This window comes from Semicossyphus pulcher, unplaced genomic scaffold, assembly GCF_022749685.1.
Source record: "Semicossyphus pulcher isolate SPU_LCO1_2020_fin unplaced genomic scaffold, fSemPul1.0.p SCAF_4, whole genome shotgun sequence".
NCBI classification, from domain to species: domain Eukaryota; kingdom Metazoa; phylum Chordata; class Actinopteri; order Labriformes; family Labridae; genus Semicossyphus; species Semicossyphus pulcher.
The window spans coordinates 17,846,402-17,865,396 of record NW_027211715.1 but is presented as its reverse complement, the minus strand read 5'-3'; the positions used below and the strand labels follow the sequence as shown (position 1 = coordinate 17,865,396).

Sequence of the window (18,995 nt, the reverse complement as noted above, 5' to 3'; positions counted from 1 at the left end):
CCAATGCAGAGGTCGTGTATATACTGTGTGTGTGTGTGTGTGTGTGTGTTTGTGTGCCAGAGATTAAATATCTCCATGTGTGGACATTTTCTCATTTAAGTGTGCACCAGCTGCTCTCGTCCTTGAGTTTGTCCGGTAGCCCTGTACGGAGGTGAGAGAGGTGAGGTGGTAGTTGACCCCAACACCCATAATTTTTCCTACATTATGTGTGTGTGTGTGTGTACGTGCGCATGCATTCATGTGTGATTATCACCATGTATCAAGTGCAGACTTGAGCAGTCTGGATTTAGAACATAAATACTGGTATATATGACAGAGCAGATGTTTGCATGAACTCTTATTTTATCTTTGTTTATTTTTTATTATCAGTTTAAGAACCAAACATAACACATGATAATGTTGCAATTGTTGGGCACTATTTTCAGCTGTGGATGCATATGCCATAGCTGTCTCTTTAGATTGTCACTTTTGTCTACCAGTTGTATACACCTCTTATTTCATTGTATTTATTCTATCTATTCTTATTTCTATTTGTATTTACCTTCTTGCCACTTTGTCTTGTGCTGTTGCAACACCCGAATGTCCCCTGTGAGGATCAATAAAGAATTATCTTATCTTAAACAGGTTTGTTTGGTTGTGAGATAAGGACATTTACAGCAGCAGAATGGTGTTTTCTGATTGACTCAAAATAAACTTTAGGGCCAATCTTCTTCAGACTACAAAAAATGAGTTATATCAGGGTTTGGCCATCTGGGCAACACTCAATATAGAATATCACCAACCTTGTCCTTAAATATAAGAAGAATCAGAATCAGCTTTAGTGGCTAGGTATGTACACATACCAGGAATGTGACTCCGGTTTAACTTCGCTCTCTATATACAAGCATTAAACATTAAACATTAAACTAACATGATACGAGAGACAATAGTGCAATACTGAGGAGTGCAAAGGTTGCTGAAATAATATGATAAAAAAATGTAAAAATGTTAAAGATGGGTTCATTTACATGAGGTAGTATCTAAGAGACAAACTATCCCAAAGAATTCACCAGCTTTCAATGAAAGATCTGCTCCATGAATCCACAAAACACTCAAAGTGTATTGAGCTGTTTTTCATTCCCTGCCGTACCATATTACCACTTTAACATTATAACAAAAACAAACTTGAAATCTATGAAGCAAGCTGCCAGTCTTAGGAGTCCAACCTAATGACTGTCCTTTCAACCAGCCCCAGAAGCCTCGGCTACTTATCAACGGCCAGCCAGCCATACAGGCAACATTAGAGCACAATGTACTTACTAAGGTACAGCAATTTGTCTTTCTCACTCTCTCTCTCTCTCTCCTTCTTCTCACTCTCTTTCTCCGCTCTCCCTCTCCTCCACAGTAATCAACAGAGGCTTATGTAACTCTCTCTACCTGTGCTTATCTCTCTCTAACACACACCGACAGGCACATTGGCTGCCTTACTAATAACACGCTAGCTCATTCTGGGGAGGGGGAAACAGAGGGAGAGAAAGGTTGGGAGGGGGGGGCGAGGGGGAGAGAGAGAGAGTGCTGGGGGGTGGGGATGGTTAAAGCAGGAATGAATAGGAGGAAAAAGGAGAGAGAGGGGAGTGAGGAGTGAGGGAAGGAAAGGACAAAAGGAGAGAAGGTGATAGAGGAGAATGTTAGGAGGTGACAGTAAAAGGATGATGATGAAAGGAAACAGTGCTATTCTTGCTCGCTCCTGCCCAAACAAAGCCGCTCTTTCTCTGAAACGCACTATCATTTCCCCAAACACTGACTGACTGACGGAGAGAAATGACTGCTCCTCTGAGAGAGCGGGAGAGAGGAGGGTGGAACCTGGCTGCTGGGTTATGAAAGACACGCACTTGCTTTTGAGGTATACACATGCCCTGATGCACGCATACATAAGCGAAATCTTAAAATGTTTTCAGGTGCTCCGCTACGCCATGTCCCATCCTTTTATCTTTAACTTAAGCAGCTATACTGCGCCAACCGTATCAAATGATTAGACTTGCCTTTCCAAAAGATTTAGAATATGGCAGAGGCAGAAACAAACCCACTTCCTGCTGTCTTTTAATTACAGGGAGAGAAAAAAAGCAGTGTCCTTGTTTTAAGCAGCGTTAGTTTGCATGGGTACAGATGGCGTTTAAAAAAGCAGCACGAGGAGAGACGAAGGGACTTTGAACAGTGGAGGTGCCCTGTGCTTTAGCCTTTGTCAGAGCAGAGCTCCCACCATCTGTCTGACTTGTGTGTGCGCGCATGTATTGATGTGCATGTCTGTATAAGGGTTGTGCGTGCACGTGTGTCTGTGTGTGCACTCTAAAGATTATGTGGGGGGCAGGGGGGTGGGGGTGGTTGGGCAGGGAGACGGTAGTGCGAGTCAAGGCTGCAGTTATCCCACCTTGAGGATGCACCTCTCTGCTCGTATTACCTTGACCGTTCTGTTCTCTGCAACCGAACAGACAGAGAACAGGGATTCAGTGTGGTGTCAGTCTGAAGGAGAACATCCATTATTCAAGTCAAGAGAGGAGAGAATGCACCAAGTGAGCAGGGGAAGGGTAATTCCTCTGAGAGAAAATAGTGCAAACACGAATGGTCTGAATACAAGAAGAAGCTGGAAACTGAACCGGAGAGCCGTGCGAGTTTGTGAGGACTCTTCTAGGCCTCCATTTTTATGGCAGTGGAAAGACAAGCACACGGAGCACAATGAGGTGGCACTTGCCGTAACTTAATATTAATCCTGTTTTGGTACTTTGTACCCAGAAGATTGTGCAACAAATTGACCAAAATGTGCAGCTATAAATTCCAATAAATAATCACCAAAAAACTCACATTGTGATAACTTTGTTCTGCGATATTTATCGTAATTTAAAAAAATAAGGAAATTATGCCAGATTAATGCAGTGTGTTTTCATGTCCATACAAACGATTAACAATCATACTTGTTATTTTTTGGACTTTTAAGTCTATTTTCTTATGACAGCCTTGTGAAAGCTGATATTCAAATGTATATTTCATTACCGTGATCAGCCCAGCGATAGTAACTTTTCAAACGAAAGCTTAAAGTATACTACTTCCTGTTGGCACACACAACTTCACGCCGTGTGAATGCTGCATGTGTAGCTGCTATAAGTAAACACTCCGCGACACGTCCGCTCCGTGAATGGTCTGTTTATGTAGCCATGGACGAGGTGCCGTTGATAACAGGAATACTCTCACTTATAAGCCACCTCGCACAACGGAGCATTACATGACCTGTGATGGCAGCAGTGTCACATGCTTGTTTACAGTTTACAGGCAGGTGATGGAAAGACTCTGCAGCTCAGCGGTCAGTTCGCTCTGTGCTCTTGTGAAAAGCTGTGCTGATGTGATAACAGAGAGTTTTTCTGTAGGTTAGTGATGGGAAACCAGATACTGGCGAGTTTTCGTTTTGCACCGAGCGACACTATCGCACTATTGACTATTGCAACTGAAATTGTTAACGATATATATCGTGCAGCCCTAACCAAAATATAAAGAATAATGTAACTATGGAGAGAGTGTCATTGGAGCTGCCTGCACTGCAGATTATTAAATGAGTGTTAGAAATCATAAAAGCTTTCCCTTCACTTGATTCACATCTACAAGCATCTAGAAGAAGCAGGACCGACAAGGACGTCCACTTTGCTGTTTCTAACAAGAAAAAAAGCCACAACAAGCACAAACTTTGTATGCAACATAATGCATACATTGTATATTCAGTAAGTCATGTAACAAGCATAAAGCTGCTGCAGAATCATGTAAAAAAAAGAATCTATGCACCTGTGCACATATAAGCGGTTTTCCTGGGGACACTTCAGACTCTCTCCAATCTGCTCACGTCTCTCTTGCACCGCTTCTCATTCTTTCATCTAAAAATACCAAACTACAAGGGACAACAGCTGTGTGCTTTTTGGCTTCCTGCCCAAGTTATCAGACCAAAGTGGTGTTGCAGTTATAACTCCAATTTCTTTGCTAATATCTTACAGGGGTGAGTCACAAAGAAAGTAATCTTCAGACAGTTTTGGCAGAAGTGCCATTATTGTTGCATGTAAACATAATCACGCTTTTATAGCCTGCAGCAGAGTCAGTAACAGTTCCTGTGTTGATCAGTGAGCCCAAATAAAAATGTGCGAGCAAACACGACATGACCAGACTTTTAATACCTCCATAAACATAATCTCAACTTTAAAAGGCACATCGTGTGCTTCAGGCAGCGTGTTGGTAATGCAGCACTGAACTGAACAAACAATGTAGTGTTTCTTGTATTGGTGGAGCAGGTCTGAGGTTTTTTTGATGATAATATCCAGAATACAACCTGGCAATAAATAATAACACAGAGTCTGAAAAGCTTTCAAACATGGACGCCTCATATCAGCAACATCTCAAGGTAAATCTGCTTTCATTTAATGCTTTCTGTATCTGGAACATACAAACGTAGCTCAATGCCAAATAACTGTTCATTCAGTGCGCAGAACACACTTGTTAAAAGTAACACTGGCAATCACTATCTTTAGTTGTATGATGCCATGAGCGCTTGCGACTTGTTACCATGGGAATCATTCCCATTGCTTCCTTCCATCCCACATGAATTGAACTCAGCATCGGCCTTTTCACAGCCAATCCTCGCACACACTGAGCAGCAATTTAGTTTCACATCAGAGTTTGCAGAGGCCACGGATGTTGAACGATTCTATTTGCAGCCATTGATCAGGTAAGCATTGACATCTGCTCGTGCGCAGGTCAACGACGGGGAACTAGAAATAGCCGACTATTGATCCAAAGTTGTCTCTGATATCATATCTGTTTGAATTTAAACCAGCTGTTAGAGCACAAGAGCACGGCCTGCCCGCCTTTACTGAAGGGTGAAACAAAGTAAGGACGGAGGATCCAGCCTGCACTATTTGCACTGGTAAAGAGACTAAATATGCTTATCCATTCAGAAGAAATCGATAGACAGAGAGGAGAGCGAGGGGGAAGAGGAAGACATGGAGAGAGATCCTTGTGAATGCGATGTTCGCTCCCACAGTCTCTGGGGCAATTTGGCAGCTTAGTGGTATTTTTTTCAGCCGCCTCTGTCTGCCTGTGATGCTAACTGTGATGTTTTCAAAGGTCCTTGTTGTCTTTATGAGCTGAAGAGTGACTGCAGGGTGCATCCTGCTGATGAGGAGGTCACTTAGAGAATAGACTCCATGTTCCCAATTTAGCAGAGGAGGAGATGGGGATCGTCAGCCCATCTGCCAGTGGTCACTGGAGAACATCCGTCACTTCAACAGCTATGTAGCCTTGCTGTTGCTATGTATTGCTTTGTGTGCATCACTCCTCCTCACAGCCTAATCTATTTCTGAGGAGTGCGTCTCCAATCAGCCGCTTGGTCAGTGGAAACAATGAATCACTGGGTGATTTCAAACACTGATTAGGTCCCTAATTCAATAAATATGAGGATACCTGTGAGTCACTGATGACCTGAGAGTCGTCTTCAAGGCACCACATGATAATAGTGTCAGATCAACAACATACAGCGACGCAAAAAATAAGCTGTGCTGTAACAAAGAGGACGTTTTCTTCTTCTAGAGGGACTTTTTTCATTAAATAATATCGACAGTCAGACATCCTTGACAGTGCACCACCTTTTGGATCAGCCTGATACACCACAACCCTGCCCGTGCCTCCCTTTTCCTCCGTCTTTCTCTCGCTCTCCTTCCTTGTTCAGTGCTTACATTTTTGGCAGTCACCGGAGAGTTTTAATTTGCAGCCCATTTCTCTCTTAATGGCAGCGAGTGTGTGGGTGTGTGTGTGCGTGCGCTCGTACAGTAACCGAGAGAAGAAATAGATGAGTCAATGATGCCAGCATACTATTCTCAGGGCCGCTCTAAAGGCCTCCATGTTTTTAATCACCAGCAACTCTAACATCTAATTAATCATTAACATTTCTCCTGCTGATCCTTATCCCTTTGGAGACACCTTGCAGAACATTTCTCTCTCTCACATTATTATCATTCCAGTCCGTGTTTGAGTGTGCATATAAGAGGGAATGTATTTCAGTATTTCAGCGTGTACAGTAGGCAGGGTGATGGTGAGGACAGCAATTACCGTGGCTGAGGGTGCTAGCAGGGTCACAGTTCTTAAACACCTTCAGTTCTATGTGTAAAAAAGTTTACTGACCAGTGATAAATCTGCCGTCTGCATGCTACAACAGAAACACTGTAGTACGAAATATTGTTATTTTGCTGAACGCTTTTCTATTCACTTGTAGCTGCTGTACTAAAACCAGCAATCATCAGATAACACTACGGTAGCACAAACAAATGAATGAAGCTGGATTTGGTTTGCAACGTAAAGAGGGGGTATCATGCTGTTTCACATTTAAGACATGTATATAATGTTACAATGTTGGATGTCTGGACTTAACGTGGGTGAAGTTTAAAATCTTTAGGCAAAAGTATGTTGGAGTAATCCCAGGCATCTCAGCTCAGTCTGCAGGCTGCTGTGAACGCCAGGTTTCACACAGTTTTTTTTACATGCTGCACTTTGTGACGTCACAAAGTGCGGCCTCAGCAGGCTTCAGAGAGCTGGCCAATCAGAAGAAAGTGGGCTCGTAGGGGCAGGGTTTCTTAAAGAGACAGAGCTGACAGAGGCTGTATGAGGGCCTGCACAGAGCACCAGTGTGAGAAAAATTATGCGTTTTTTTTAACTGTAATTTATGCTAAGCTACTCCACAGGTATCACAGAGTGAAATATTAAGCTTGAAATTAGCATTATACCCCCCCTTTAAAATACTTTTTTTTTGTGCATGTTTTTCATTGATGAATCACTGCACTGTATCAGAAATCATATCAATGTGGGGAAAAATGCTGTGATCTGGTAAAAAAATCACACAAGAAATCGTTTAAAATATATCAAAAATAAAGCCAAATAATATGGCACATAATATAGTTTCTGTTTCTATTTTAATATCACAGTTTGAACTAGCAGTGTCCTAATCAAAGGATGATTTAATCCCTTTATTGTTAACACTAGCTTTAACTAGCCCAGCTCTGCTTACAGCCTCTCTTAACAACACAGGTTAGTCGACCTACGTAATTAACTCTCCCTTGTTTTAATACTATTGTTGTTGGGCAAAGACAACAAGCAAAAATGAGCCAAAAACATGAAACTGCTGCGAGTTATACAACAGATACGCTGCACTATTGTTAGTTAAGTGTATTTTGGCTTGAAGGTGGCATCAGAATTTGTATGGTCTATTGCTATTTAAGGCAAAAATGAGTGAATATTGAACCCATGACTCACTGCTTTAGATCGCAGGATGCGAAAAGAAACACCAGTGTTCATATTATTGACAATGATTGGAATAAACTGGTGCTGCTTAGCTTCATCTGGACATGCTTTTGAGAACCCTCAACTTTAAAACTGTCGAGAATGAACACATGATGAATGTGACAAAATCTTCCCTTCCTGTGACGATTACCACCTGTTTGTGTTTTGTTCACTGCATGTGTCCATAGCAAGGACAGTAAAATCAGAGACGTGCATATGGCTGTGGTTGAACAGATGTTTTCTGCGGTCTTGATGTACGTTGCGTGACAGTGTTGATTTGTTGGGTCTCTACTGAGTGTAAGAAGCACGATGACAGGTCTGTTAGTAAGAAACGATTGGCAGGAGATGTGGCAACTTAATCTAAATGCGTGTTGATGACTGTAGAAATGGCCCTTTCTTTTCTTGTTCTCCCAAGCTCTCCTGTCACCTCCTCTCCTTCCCCCCTTTTCTTTCCATTTCCTCTGCCTCCCTCACCCCTCATCTACACTCCCCCCTTCTCTTTTCTCCTCTTCTTTGTTTTCCTTTCCTCTGCTCTCGCCCCTCTCTCTCCTGCTCTCCTCGTCTGCTCAGTGTGTACAGACAGGCGTGCACTTCAGCGCCAGCAGTGATTTATTCTGCTTAGGCAAATGAGTGTGGCTTACAGCATGCTGCTCCCTTTCTGCTTCATCAGTACACATTGCACATAACACTGGAGCAGGTTGCAGCCTGTAGGCACACACACAACCCCTGAAATGGATCTAAGAGACACGCTGGAGGGGTTCTTCTGCAGCACAATGGGCTGATGTGATTCATTCCTGTGTTTTGGATGTAGTGGAATGTGTAATTGAGCATGTATATTTCACAGCTAGTGAGTCTCATGTAATCAGCGTGTTTAGCACGGCGCCCTCAGACGGAGCCGTATTTATCTGACCCTTGATTTATGATAATGATGCAATAATGCAGTTGAGCGTAGCACGCAGAATCTATTGATAAAGATGGACGTTTTTTAAGAATCCATATGTGTGTCTGGCTGATTCCATGTGTCTGTATGAAAGCGTGAAAAGAGAGGAGGTGCTGCCCCATGGATACCTGTGACCTGGTCGACGAGGATGCGGGAGGTGATGATGCGTCCGTACTGGGAGAAGAGCTGCTCCAGCTCCTTCTGAGTCATAGTCTTAGGCAGGCCGCTCACATACAAGTTGGCATCACGGATGGAGGCTGAGCTGGGTCGCGCATATGACACCTGTGGGAAAAATAACACAACATCTTAGGGTTTGTATAAATAGATTAGGGCTCCTTAGGCATCCTGAAGGAGTTAAATGGAAACAAGATTGAAGTGGGAGTGGTGCAGGGAGTTTATGTGTGTTCTGGATGGGTAGGGGATCGGGTCATTGGAACCAGAGGGAGGAAATTGTGACTGTATTTTCCCAGTACACCTTGCCATGGGGATTAGCGTTGTCAGGAAAGACTTAGCTGCTTGGAACACTGGGGAGATAACACTCGAGTCGTTTGCTGTTGGGAGCAGAGGAAACTTTGTTCCCTTGAGTAGAAACCACAGGTGTTTTACTTTGAAAGGAAAGCCCAGAGTGCCAGGGGAACTGAATAATAGTATTAGGACTTGGAGCAAAGTGTCATTATTCAAGTTAGATGAGTAAAAAAAGAGAGTTTGCAAGTTGTGTCTGCAGGCGTTAAAATCAACATTATCAATGAGCCTTATATTAAATAACTGAAGGTCTTTAAGCTTTGCACCAAATGCCATTTAGCCTTCCAAACCCTGAAGAGAGGATTTGTAGGGTTTAGTTTTATTAAGCATGTAGTACGAAAATGATTATAAAAGATAAAAGAGTGTCTGAATTTTCTTACATACAGGGTGCTGTAAATTCAACTGACAAAAAGACACAAACACACACACATAAAATAAATGACATTCTTCCCATGCAACACTCTCTTGGATGGCAAGACTTTCTCACAATTTCCCTCAATCACTTACATTCATGCTCCTTGTTTCCTCACATGTACAACACGTATCCACACGCACATGTCTATTAACATGCATGCACATACACAGCTGTCAATGCTATTTTCCAGCCAATCACATTGTCATCTGGCAGGAAGTGAACATCTGGTGATACTGTGCTGCTGTAACTCTCAGCTCTCTACAAGTGAACTTTCACTCCTCCAACGTTGTCCCCAGCATACTCGTGCGCAGACCCAGTTTTGCTGGAGCAAAAGTTGCGTAAATCCCATTACTACTGCTGCTGACAGGAGCAGCTTTCCCTCGCAGTACTTTCATTACCTCTGACATGTGGAGACATAAGCCATCAAATAGGGTTAAAGTCAAGCAAATATGGTGGGTATGCAGTCATATCCTTCAGCAGCAGCATGGAAATCCTGCTGAACTCTAACGGTGGAAGAATAGGATTGGGAACAGCTGGCTTTCCCCATGTCTCGCTTTTCTTTTACACATCTTCCTCTTTGGCATCTCTTCTCAGCTCCTGTGTTTTCCTCTTCCTCTCAGCGTCTCTCGACTTTCTGCAGCCTGGATCTTTTCCCTCTGCTTCCTTCCTGCGTGCTGCCTCACTAAACCTTTCTCTCTCTTCCAGATTCTGCTTCTTTTTTGCTCCTCTTTTCTTCTCTGTGCAGCTCTCCCTCATTTCTTCTCCTTGTCAGCCAACTCCAGATGTCTAATCCATCAACACCTCCTCAAGCTGTGAGCGGTGCTGCGTACAAGTGTGGTGCGGTGCATGTGTGGATTGTGTGTGTGTGCCTATGAAAGTTAGGAAAAGTGTGTGAGATTATGTGCATGCATGTCACTGTGAGATCCTCTCACCTTTGGCATGCTGCTTCCCCTCACGCCTCGGTAGGAGAGAAGCATCGCTGACTAAATCTGAGGTGTCATGGTGTAGGAAACGGCAGCAGCAAAACCAACTCAAACACACTACAGAGACACACGTCGCCCGAGAGCATGAGAATCTCTGGCCAAGCGTTTCGTCACAAGTGTAGTGGCAGAGAGTGGGAAGGGTGTGACATGAAAGAGCGCCAAACTTAATTTTAAAATTACCGTGCTGCCTTTTAATTTACCTTGCTACCTTGAGGGGATTTGGGTCTGTTGTGGAGAGAGAAAGCAAGGAAAAGAGGGAAGTGGGAGGGAGGAAATGAAGTGTGAAAGAGCGATAGCGCCAGACAGAGATGCAGAGTTGTCTTCTGTCATTACGAAAACCGCCTTTATCTCAGGGACGACTTGAGGCAACCTCTTGTGTCAGGAGAGTGTGAGAGTGAAAATCTGTGGGCTCAGAAAGCTACGTTCAAGACAGAGCTCAAGAATTACACACTGCAGAAACAACCTTTTTATGTTTCCAGTCTGTATGTTGAAAAAGCTTTAGTGTCCATGTTGGCTGACTCACATGTATAGAGACCAGAGCTCAACACTTGTACTCAATGCTCAGTGAGAGCTCTTAGGGCTTTCCATAAATAAATATAATTATAATTATATAATTATAATAGAATTCGAACGAATTCCATATCACGTTGAATTTGTTCGAATTATATCGAACGCTAACGTCACCCCAATAACTTTTTGCCAGATACAACAACCACATACTGGGTACGTAGTGGTACGTACAGCGCTTCTCAGGTGCATTGGTGTTGAGATGATCAGTTCAGTATTACGGTCTTAAGGTGCTTTTCGATAGCAGGATCCAGACCAGGGTCTAATTTTAAGTCCAGGGTAATTGATTAACCCGCTGAAAAGGGGAACGGAGCAGCAGAGAAGCAGAGAAAAGTGTGATCGCTAGCTGTTTAAAGAACAGAGCTAATGTACAGTTTAGGTTGTGTTGTGCATAATAAAGTCTTAGACTCCTCAAGACCCAAGCTGCGCTCCCGGGTCTGGCTTGCTGCTGGCGTGGGAGTTAGCCACGAAGCTAGCTACAGCTTCGGCCCTGGAGCAGAACAACAAGTCTCCTACGTTCTGACTACGGTTGGGACCTAAGATTGTATAAAAAGATGGATGACATGACAGCTTCCTAAGAGTGAAGCCAAAACATTACTAGCACTGCCTGCTGACTGGCTGCAGTATAGGTCATAAAGCCCACCTCCTCCATGTTAACAGATGGGACATGAGTCAAACTATAAAATCAAAATACATGTTAAATAAATGTTTCTCAAACATTATAGTTAGTTCCTATCATGCTGATTTACATCCAAGTGTTCATTTTTCTGACAAGTTAATTTGTAATTAGTTATTTAATGCTGTAAAAAGGATGATTGACGGCTCTGTTGTCAAATACGGCTCCTGCAGCCGATCTGTTCCGGATCAGCAGAGCAGAGGAGGAACGGCGAGAGGACACGTAACTAAAACAATCACTACAGTCACTGAAGTTTCCATACCTGTGAACGTCTGCTTCAGACCAACACAAAAAAGCTGTTCTGCTGTTAAACACGCCGGCGTGCCGGATCTTTGCTTTTTTTTCGGTAAGTTAAGTGTGTGTGTTTTGGGTAGCGGAAGTGGCTACAGCGGCTCCACCCGCAAATCTCTACTGTGCAGCTCTGCACACAAATACACACACTGATCCATCAAACATACACAAATAAAACCACCACAACTCTTACGTCTAACAAACCAAAATATATACTGGCACATTAAACACATCACACACCATCACATATTTAACTCTATCTCTCTATGTTCTGCTGTAACAAGAGCTGACATGCGGTCCTGAACCAAGGCCAGGTCAGGCAGCGGAGGCCCACACTGTCTAGTGAATGGAGGGATTCTCACAGGGATTGCCCATTCATAACGACTGGCTTATCCTTATGCTATTAGATTAGATTAGATTAGATCCGATGACAGGAAGGGGGAATCCAGGGATTACCACAGAGCAACAGATTACTGTTCAGCTTAACAGCCACAACATATCAGCTAGCACAGAGCCGAGGGGACGATAGTTAAAGATGGTCGAGAGGAGAAAACAAGATGCAGGGGAAGATTTTGATGTTAAAACAGCTTGTAATGTTAACATTTTAGTCTTTTAAACATGTCTGGAGGTGGGACAGCAAAGTGTCAGCATCTGTCTTACCTCTGTGACAACCACCAACAAGCCCGCACATTAGTCATGCCATTTAAACATTGCGTTCTATTATTTTCTGGAAACATTCGATGATTGACGTGTTCCTTCTCTCTAAACACAGAATTTCACCTGTACGTTTTGACATTTACAAAGTAATTAGCATATCAGCCATAGAGGAAAGCTTCTTAAAGTGTCTCTTTGATTTAGATGGTCTTTTTAATTACTGAAGCTCATGCATGTTAATCCCATTTTGCCCTCCAGCTCGTTCGCTAACAGCATCGCTATCTAAAAGGGCTTTGAGGAAGAAGAAAGAGGCTTTTCCTAGCATGACATTCACAACTTGTGCTTTTATTAATCATCATCTAGCGATTCATTTTTATATTGTGCAGTTATGCTTTTTAAATATTCATTTGCTCATAAAGAGGAAACTATTTTAGTGTGTTATAATTAGACATGTTTAGCTGCCCGTGGTGCGAGTTACCTTGATCGTTTTGGTCTGAAGTCTGAGTCCATTTAACGTGTTGATGGCTTTCTCTGCGTCCTTTGGATCGATGTAGTTGACGAAGCCGTAGCCCAGGCTCTGTCCTGAAACGAGAGAAAGAGGGAAAAAACGCTTTTAAAATATTATCTCCGTTTAATGATTTCATACTTTTAAGATTAACAGCAACACACCCTAATTTGTACTCATAATCCACACTTCAGAAGAAATAATCCAAGAGGGGGAACACTGGGTTTACACGATTCAGTCATATGTCAAAAGGATTTGTTGACCAGAGTTTGACCCTTTGAACTGAAAACGACAGCGAGCCCTTGCTGTTTCCATACACATCCTCCTGGATATCATCCTCATGCATCTTTCCTGGAAAATCCTTTCCAACATCTCTTCATCACTACTGACAAGATCACAATGACTCCTGCCCCGAGCGCCGAGAGTCTCGGTGTGACTTCTGTCAACCAAGTGTCATGTGAATCCTGCTCTGTTGCCACATTCCTGCAGTGGGCAAAGGGCCTATTTTATCTCCTCAATAAGATCAGGTTAGAATAGTTCCCATTTAAGAAAAGAGACGTCTCTTCCTGATATGTCATGTCAAAATAATTATCTGATTAAACAGGGAATGTGTCTTAACTCATTATTAGTTGCTTGTTAAATTGGTTAAATCCCTTAAAGGAGCAATCCAACCCTGGAAAAAGCCACTGTCAGTCGAAGCTGGTGTTCTTTGTAATCAATAAAAGCAATAATATTTGAAATTGGCGCCATAGCTGTGGAGAAAGTTGTACAAGCAGCTTGTGATTTCGCCCATTCTACATTCCTACAACACCCAGCGTGCATTGCGCCCCTCCCTCTGAAAGGAACGGCCCAGCGAGAGAAACGCTGGAGTGAAATACTACCGTTTCGCTGCAGGCAATGGCTCAGAGCGGTAATCTGAAATACGACAAGAATATACCGGTGGATCGTCTAAAAAATCTTCAGGTCTGCAGTCTACATTTCAAACCTGATGATTTTGAACGAGACGTGACATCGGAGGCGGGCATCCTAGATTGAGGAAGTGCAGTTAAGCGAGCTCCCTGGCCTCTGCCAGATGACGTATTTTACGTAGTCTGGTGGAGGTTTTCCAGGGCCCATTGGAGAAGCGGATCATGTCCTCCAAAGGCACAGAGCAACATTGCATTTTTTTTCTACTATAATTGCATTAGCTCCTCATAATAGCATGATAGGACTGAGGTTGCAAATCGGCTAACTGGCCCTATTACTTTAGGGAATAAATCTACTGTGGTATTTACATAGAAGTGTCAACCACTGAGTACTTAATGTGTCATAAATTAACCCCAAGTCCTCCCTGAAATGCCCCAGCAAATGTAGTATAACAGTTAGTACAAACAACATATTTGTTACTGTCTTTGCAGCTGTGTGAAAAGAGAGAAAAAAAATACCACCCCCATTTCCCTCCAAGCTCAAAGTGTCTTAGATAGCACACTCCCTTTGAGTGTGAAGCAGGCCTGACATCTCCCAGTGTTTCCCCGACAGATCAAGCCTTTCAACAGGCGTAGGACTTTAAGAGGACGCCTCCAGCCATCAGGGCCTTCAGTCGGCTAGTTTTCAACAAACAGCCTCCATCCACTAACGCCACACACAAGCACAAAGAATCGCAGTCAGTTTAAGAGGAGCGGCGTGCACACATTCACGCTAATGGGAACAGACAGCGGTTAGTCAGAGACAAAGTGAATCACAAAATATGGAGCATGGCTGTTTCACAAAATAAATACATTTGGGCTATGGATATCACAGCGCAGAACAGCTCAGCAGCGAGCGGTGGAAGGGGCCAGGAGGGACTTGTAGTCCTAACATCAAACAGCTGATGATTTTCTCTCCTTCCCTCCTCTCCTCCCTCTTTTCCTCTGGATTAACTGTGGATTATCAGACGCTCTCTATTGTTAATTAAAAACCTGCCATTCTGGAGAGACTTCTGCTATTTATAACTAACCCTCCTCTCTCTTCCCTCTCCTCCTCCTCTGACTCTCAGCTGACATCAGGTGTTAAGTTTGTCAGTTTAAATGTAACTCACAGAGTCGTGCTTTGTGCCTCCTCTATTTAAAAAAGTACACACACAAAAGAGACGGGGAATAATGAGGAGAAAGAAGCGGGTCATTAATTGAATGGTTTGAAAGAGAACATTCATGTGGCTCTAGCTTACCAATAAACCCAAATGGGCCATAAACAATATTCTAAATTACCCAGTACAGTAGAGTAAGCAGACAAGTACTTCCCCCCCGAAATAAATATGTTTAACAGCATTAATTTGAAACTATGTGTTCAATTTACACCGAGTCTGGATTCCAGATGGGTCCAACAGCTGAGAGCTTGCTGCTTGAAACGCTCCTCTCCGGTGTTCGCCATCTTTCCCACCCTCGCCTGCCACTTTCCCATTGCCCTCCTCACCCCTCTCCCTCATCCTCAACAAGAAATGTGAGGTTCGACAAGCGCGACTACCAGGAGGTTAGCTGAAAATGAAGTGCGCTGGCGAAGTGCACTCATGCAGGGCAGTCGAGAAGGGCTGGCTGGTGCTTAATGGTACAGAGACTCTTAGCGCTCGTGGAGTAGACCAGGCAGCCAAATGGGGCCAAACCAGCAGCCATGGACGCTGCCGCTGTGTGACGGGAAGGGAGGGGGGCAGCCACAGTGGAGGTTGAGTGTCTTTTTTAAGTGTCTGTGTGTGTGCACAAGTAAGTTTGCACGTGACATGTGAGTCAGCGATTGATAACAGTCCTGCAACTTTGCAGGCCTGCAGGCCTTGTGAGTGTGGTGTTCAGCAGCTGTTTAATGTAGATGATAGGTTTATGTATGTTTGTGTGCAAGCACTGTCATTGAATGCGTATGCAACATACACATTGAGGCTGGTATTGGCAGATCACCCGCGCTCTTCTTCACTCCCTCCTTGGCATGACTGAGGGCCTCCAGGGCTGGAGGGAAGAGGGTGGGAGCGAGGCTCACTGGCTGGCATCCGGCCCCAGGTGAGCGGGAGAGGAGGGGAGACGGAGGCAGACATCTGCCTGCAGCATCAGGAAAGCTCCAGGAGGGGATTCAACCAACCATTTCCAGCCTGCTACAGAGGAGCTAGCAGCAGGGAGCCACCGGCAGACTGCTCGGCTGCCTGGAGACGCAACGCCAACGCAGCACACAGATGTACACACATGTGCACGCACATGCATGTAAACATGTAATCACTCTATCAGACGCACACACAAACAAACACAAGCAGTAAAGTCTGTCCTCCCAGCAGGACAGTGAAGAGAGGAGCGGCTGGCAGCTAACCAGTGATTGCATCATTGTGTGTGTGTGTGGAAGGGGAGGGTTTGTAGTTCCTACGCTGTTTAGTGAATGTAAACCAAGAGATCTTTTCTGCCCATCCGATCATGTAAGCGAGACTGTGAATGCTTCTCCATCTTACAGTATGCATGCAGAGACGGGAGGCAGTGTGGTTGGCTTCAGCCTGTCACAACACCTGCCCCTGTCCACCTCAGTACTCCCCCAGCAGGATCAGCCCTGCATGCAGCCTGCATTTGGATCACACCATCACGGTGCCCCGCTCTGCTCCGGCTCAACACACCGCGGTTAAGCACAGTTTAGACGCGGTTTAAAATGGCTCAGCATCATTTAACCTAGCATGCTGTCTTATTGGAAAGCAAGGATGACGCCAGCTCAGGCTTCGTCTGCTTCACGTTATTGGAACAACAGAGAAGATGTGTTGACATAAATCGACGCTAAATTGTAATATTTCTAAAGCTGTTTTAAAAAACATTTAAATATTTTTAAAGATGTCAGGACTAATGAGCAACGTCGGCGAGCTAGTTCAGGCAGACAACTCTAGCTGCACTGATGACGGTGATATGCATCACTTCCACAGTCACCTGACAACACTTCCTCCCAATTAGGGGTCTATTTAAGCTGCAAGATTTCCGGTCTCTCCCTCTGCTCTGTCATTGCCATCGCTGCCCTGCAACCAGTACTGCGCTCATACTTTCAGCCCCACCAACACCCCAGCATCCACCTGCAGGCTCCGAATGGGGGGTTTAAGATATTATCTAATCACTCCTCAAACTCTGCATGTAAAATAAATCTGGGAGGAGTGATGAGGTCGGAGCGTATGGGCGCCAAACACAAAATGCAATAAACATTTCAAACTATAACAACGCGAGTTGTCTGACTGAAATGTAAAAGTAATTTTCAATGCCATGTAATCTATCAACTACTGCAGAACAATCACACAGTTTTAAAAGTGTAACAGTATAACACAAATCCTGTATTTGTCCCTCCGTCATGTGTCACAGGAATCGATCCATTAAAAATCCACTGAGTGTGATTTTTACAGAAAAACAACTTGAGTAAGAACTGCATCCGAGGCAATATGGAGAAGCTATTAAAACATGCATGATAAATAGCCTCTAATGGGGCTGTAGCTAACACAAAATCAGCCTTGTGCCGATCAATTAGCTTAATGGATACATTAACTTATATATTTTAATTGTCAATTAAAACCAAGAACCCAAATGATGCATTGCTCCTCATAATGGCCTTTTAATGAGGTTACATATTCATTTGCCTTTGATTTCTCAGTCGCTTACAGAGCCGAATTCTACAACAGATGTAACGACTCAAGGAAATGCTCGGCAGCAATGAAAGGCGGCTTCTTAATAAAAAATATGTTAATTTAATGAAGGCAGAGGTCTTGTATTCAAGAATGTAAATGTAAAATATATAAATAGAAGCATAACGGCTGTTAATGATATTATGGTATATTGGTACAGTATACTCTTGCAGTGCTTCATCATCCAGCGCCATGTCCGGTTTCAGACTAACCACATTAGACGGAGGAGTAAAGAGAGGAGGCGGGGGATAATTTGGAGTCGCCCCTACTCTTTTGGCAGGCCTGTTGTACAACCTGACATAAATTGTAGAGGGAGGTGGGCATGTTTTTCAGCGGTAAAAACACTGCTATTTCTAGTGAGGAGCTCTTTGGTGTGTTAGCGAGGTGTTATGACTAAGCCATTATTTGTTTCCTGAGGAGCAGCAGGTTGCCCAATGTGTGAGATGAGAAAATGAGTGTTCTTCGAGCACTGGTGCTGCCTGCTGTCCCCCACTATGTAATTTCACCTTTGCTTTCGCCCTTTCTGCGCACACACAAACACACACCGGAGAAGGAAAAAGTCACACAACTTATCTATGCAAATTACATATAGTTAAAAATAACTGAATATAGACGTATGGAAGGCTACACTGATCTTATAGACGTATCATCAAGTTAAACATATTCATGTATGACTTTGTGAGGCGCACAGCGAGATCACAATCATATACTGTAAGGTACACATAAAGAGACTCTAGTTGCAAATTTCCTGCCATTATTTGGTGCCCTTTGTTGTCTTATGTGACTGAGAGCCCTGTTCTGCAGACATGAAAGCATCTTCATCTACTGCTATCATCAGGCACGGCTCACATAACAAACTATAGAGCCTTTGATCTAGAGTGGTAGCAACACAATGAAACACAGCTGAAAAGACCCCGCTAATATTCCTCTCTGCAATATATTGGTAAAACTATTCTCTGACAGTTTGCAGCTATTATTGAAAAAGTTAATTTGAACTGCTGATGCTATACTTGGAAGCATTCTGCAGTGGTGACACGACTTCAATTATCCACTTGTTTGTTCTTTGTTGTAGAAAAAGCCCTGCATGAGTCTAAAAATATAAGGGTGCTTTCACACAGGCCAGCTTTGGTCTGGACTTTTGGATTCATCCGGTTGGTTTGGACAGGTGAGAACACGCATTTGAACTCTGGTGCGGAGCAAACCATCGCATTATAAATAGCAGAAGTCATCTGCCAGAAAAGACCGGCTCCAGCCACTTCCAAATGAACCGCGGTCAGGTTCGATTCAGGTGAGAACATAAACAGACTTATAGTAGGACCTAATATAGGATACAAACCAAAACACTGTGCATTGTGGGTTTTTAACGGGTGCTGACACACACAGAGACAGCCACGCAGCCAGGCAGCAAGATGAGTAGAGGACAGACGTGGGGGAGCGACGAGGAAATAGAAATACGGAGGTATTC

General features: G+C 43.7%; 1 protein-coding gene across 5 annotated transcripts in view; it reads right to left on the bottom strand.

Moving 5' to 3' along the window:
* The window catches only part of elavl4 (ELAV like neuron-specific RNA binding protein 4), a 75,132-nt gene that overhangs the window by 15,588 nt on the left and 40,549 nt on the right, over nucleotides 1–18,995 (bottom strand). For all 5 annotated transcript variants that reach the window (XM_069680337.1, XM_069680339.1, XM_069680340.1 and 2 more), the window contains 2 exons: nucleotides 12,868–12,971; nucleotides 8,410–8,563 (listed from right to left, as the gene is read on the bottom strand). In XM_069680337.1, coding sequence (XP_069536438.1) covers nucleotides 8,410–8,563; nucleotides 12,868–12,971 — 258 coding nt within the window. The remainder of the gene's footprint in view (nucleotides 1–8,409; nucleotides 8,564–12,867; nucleotides 12,972–18,995) is intronic.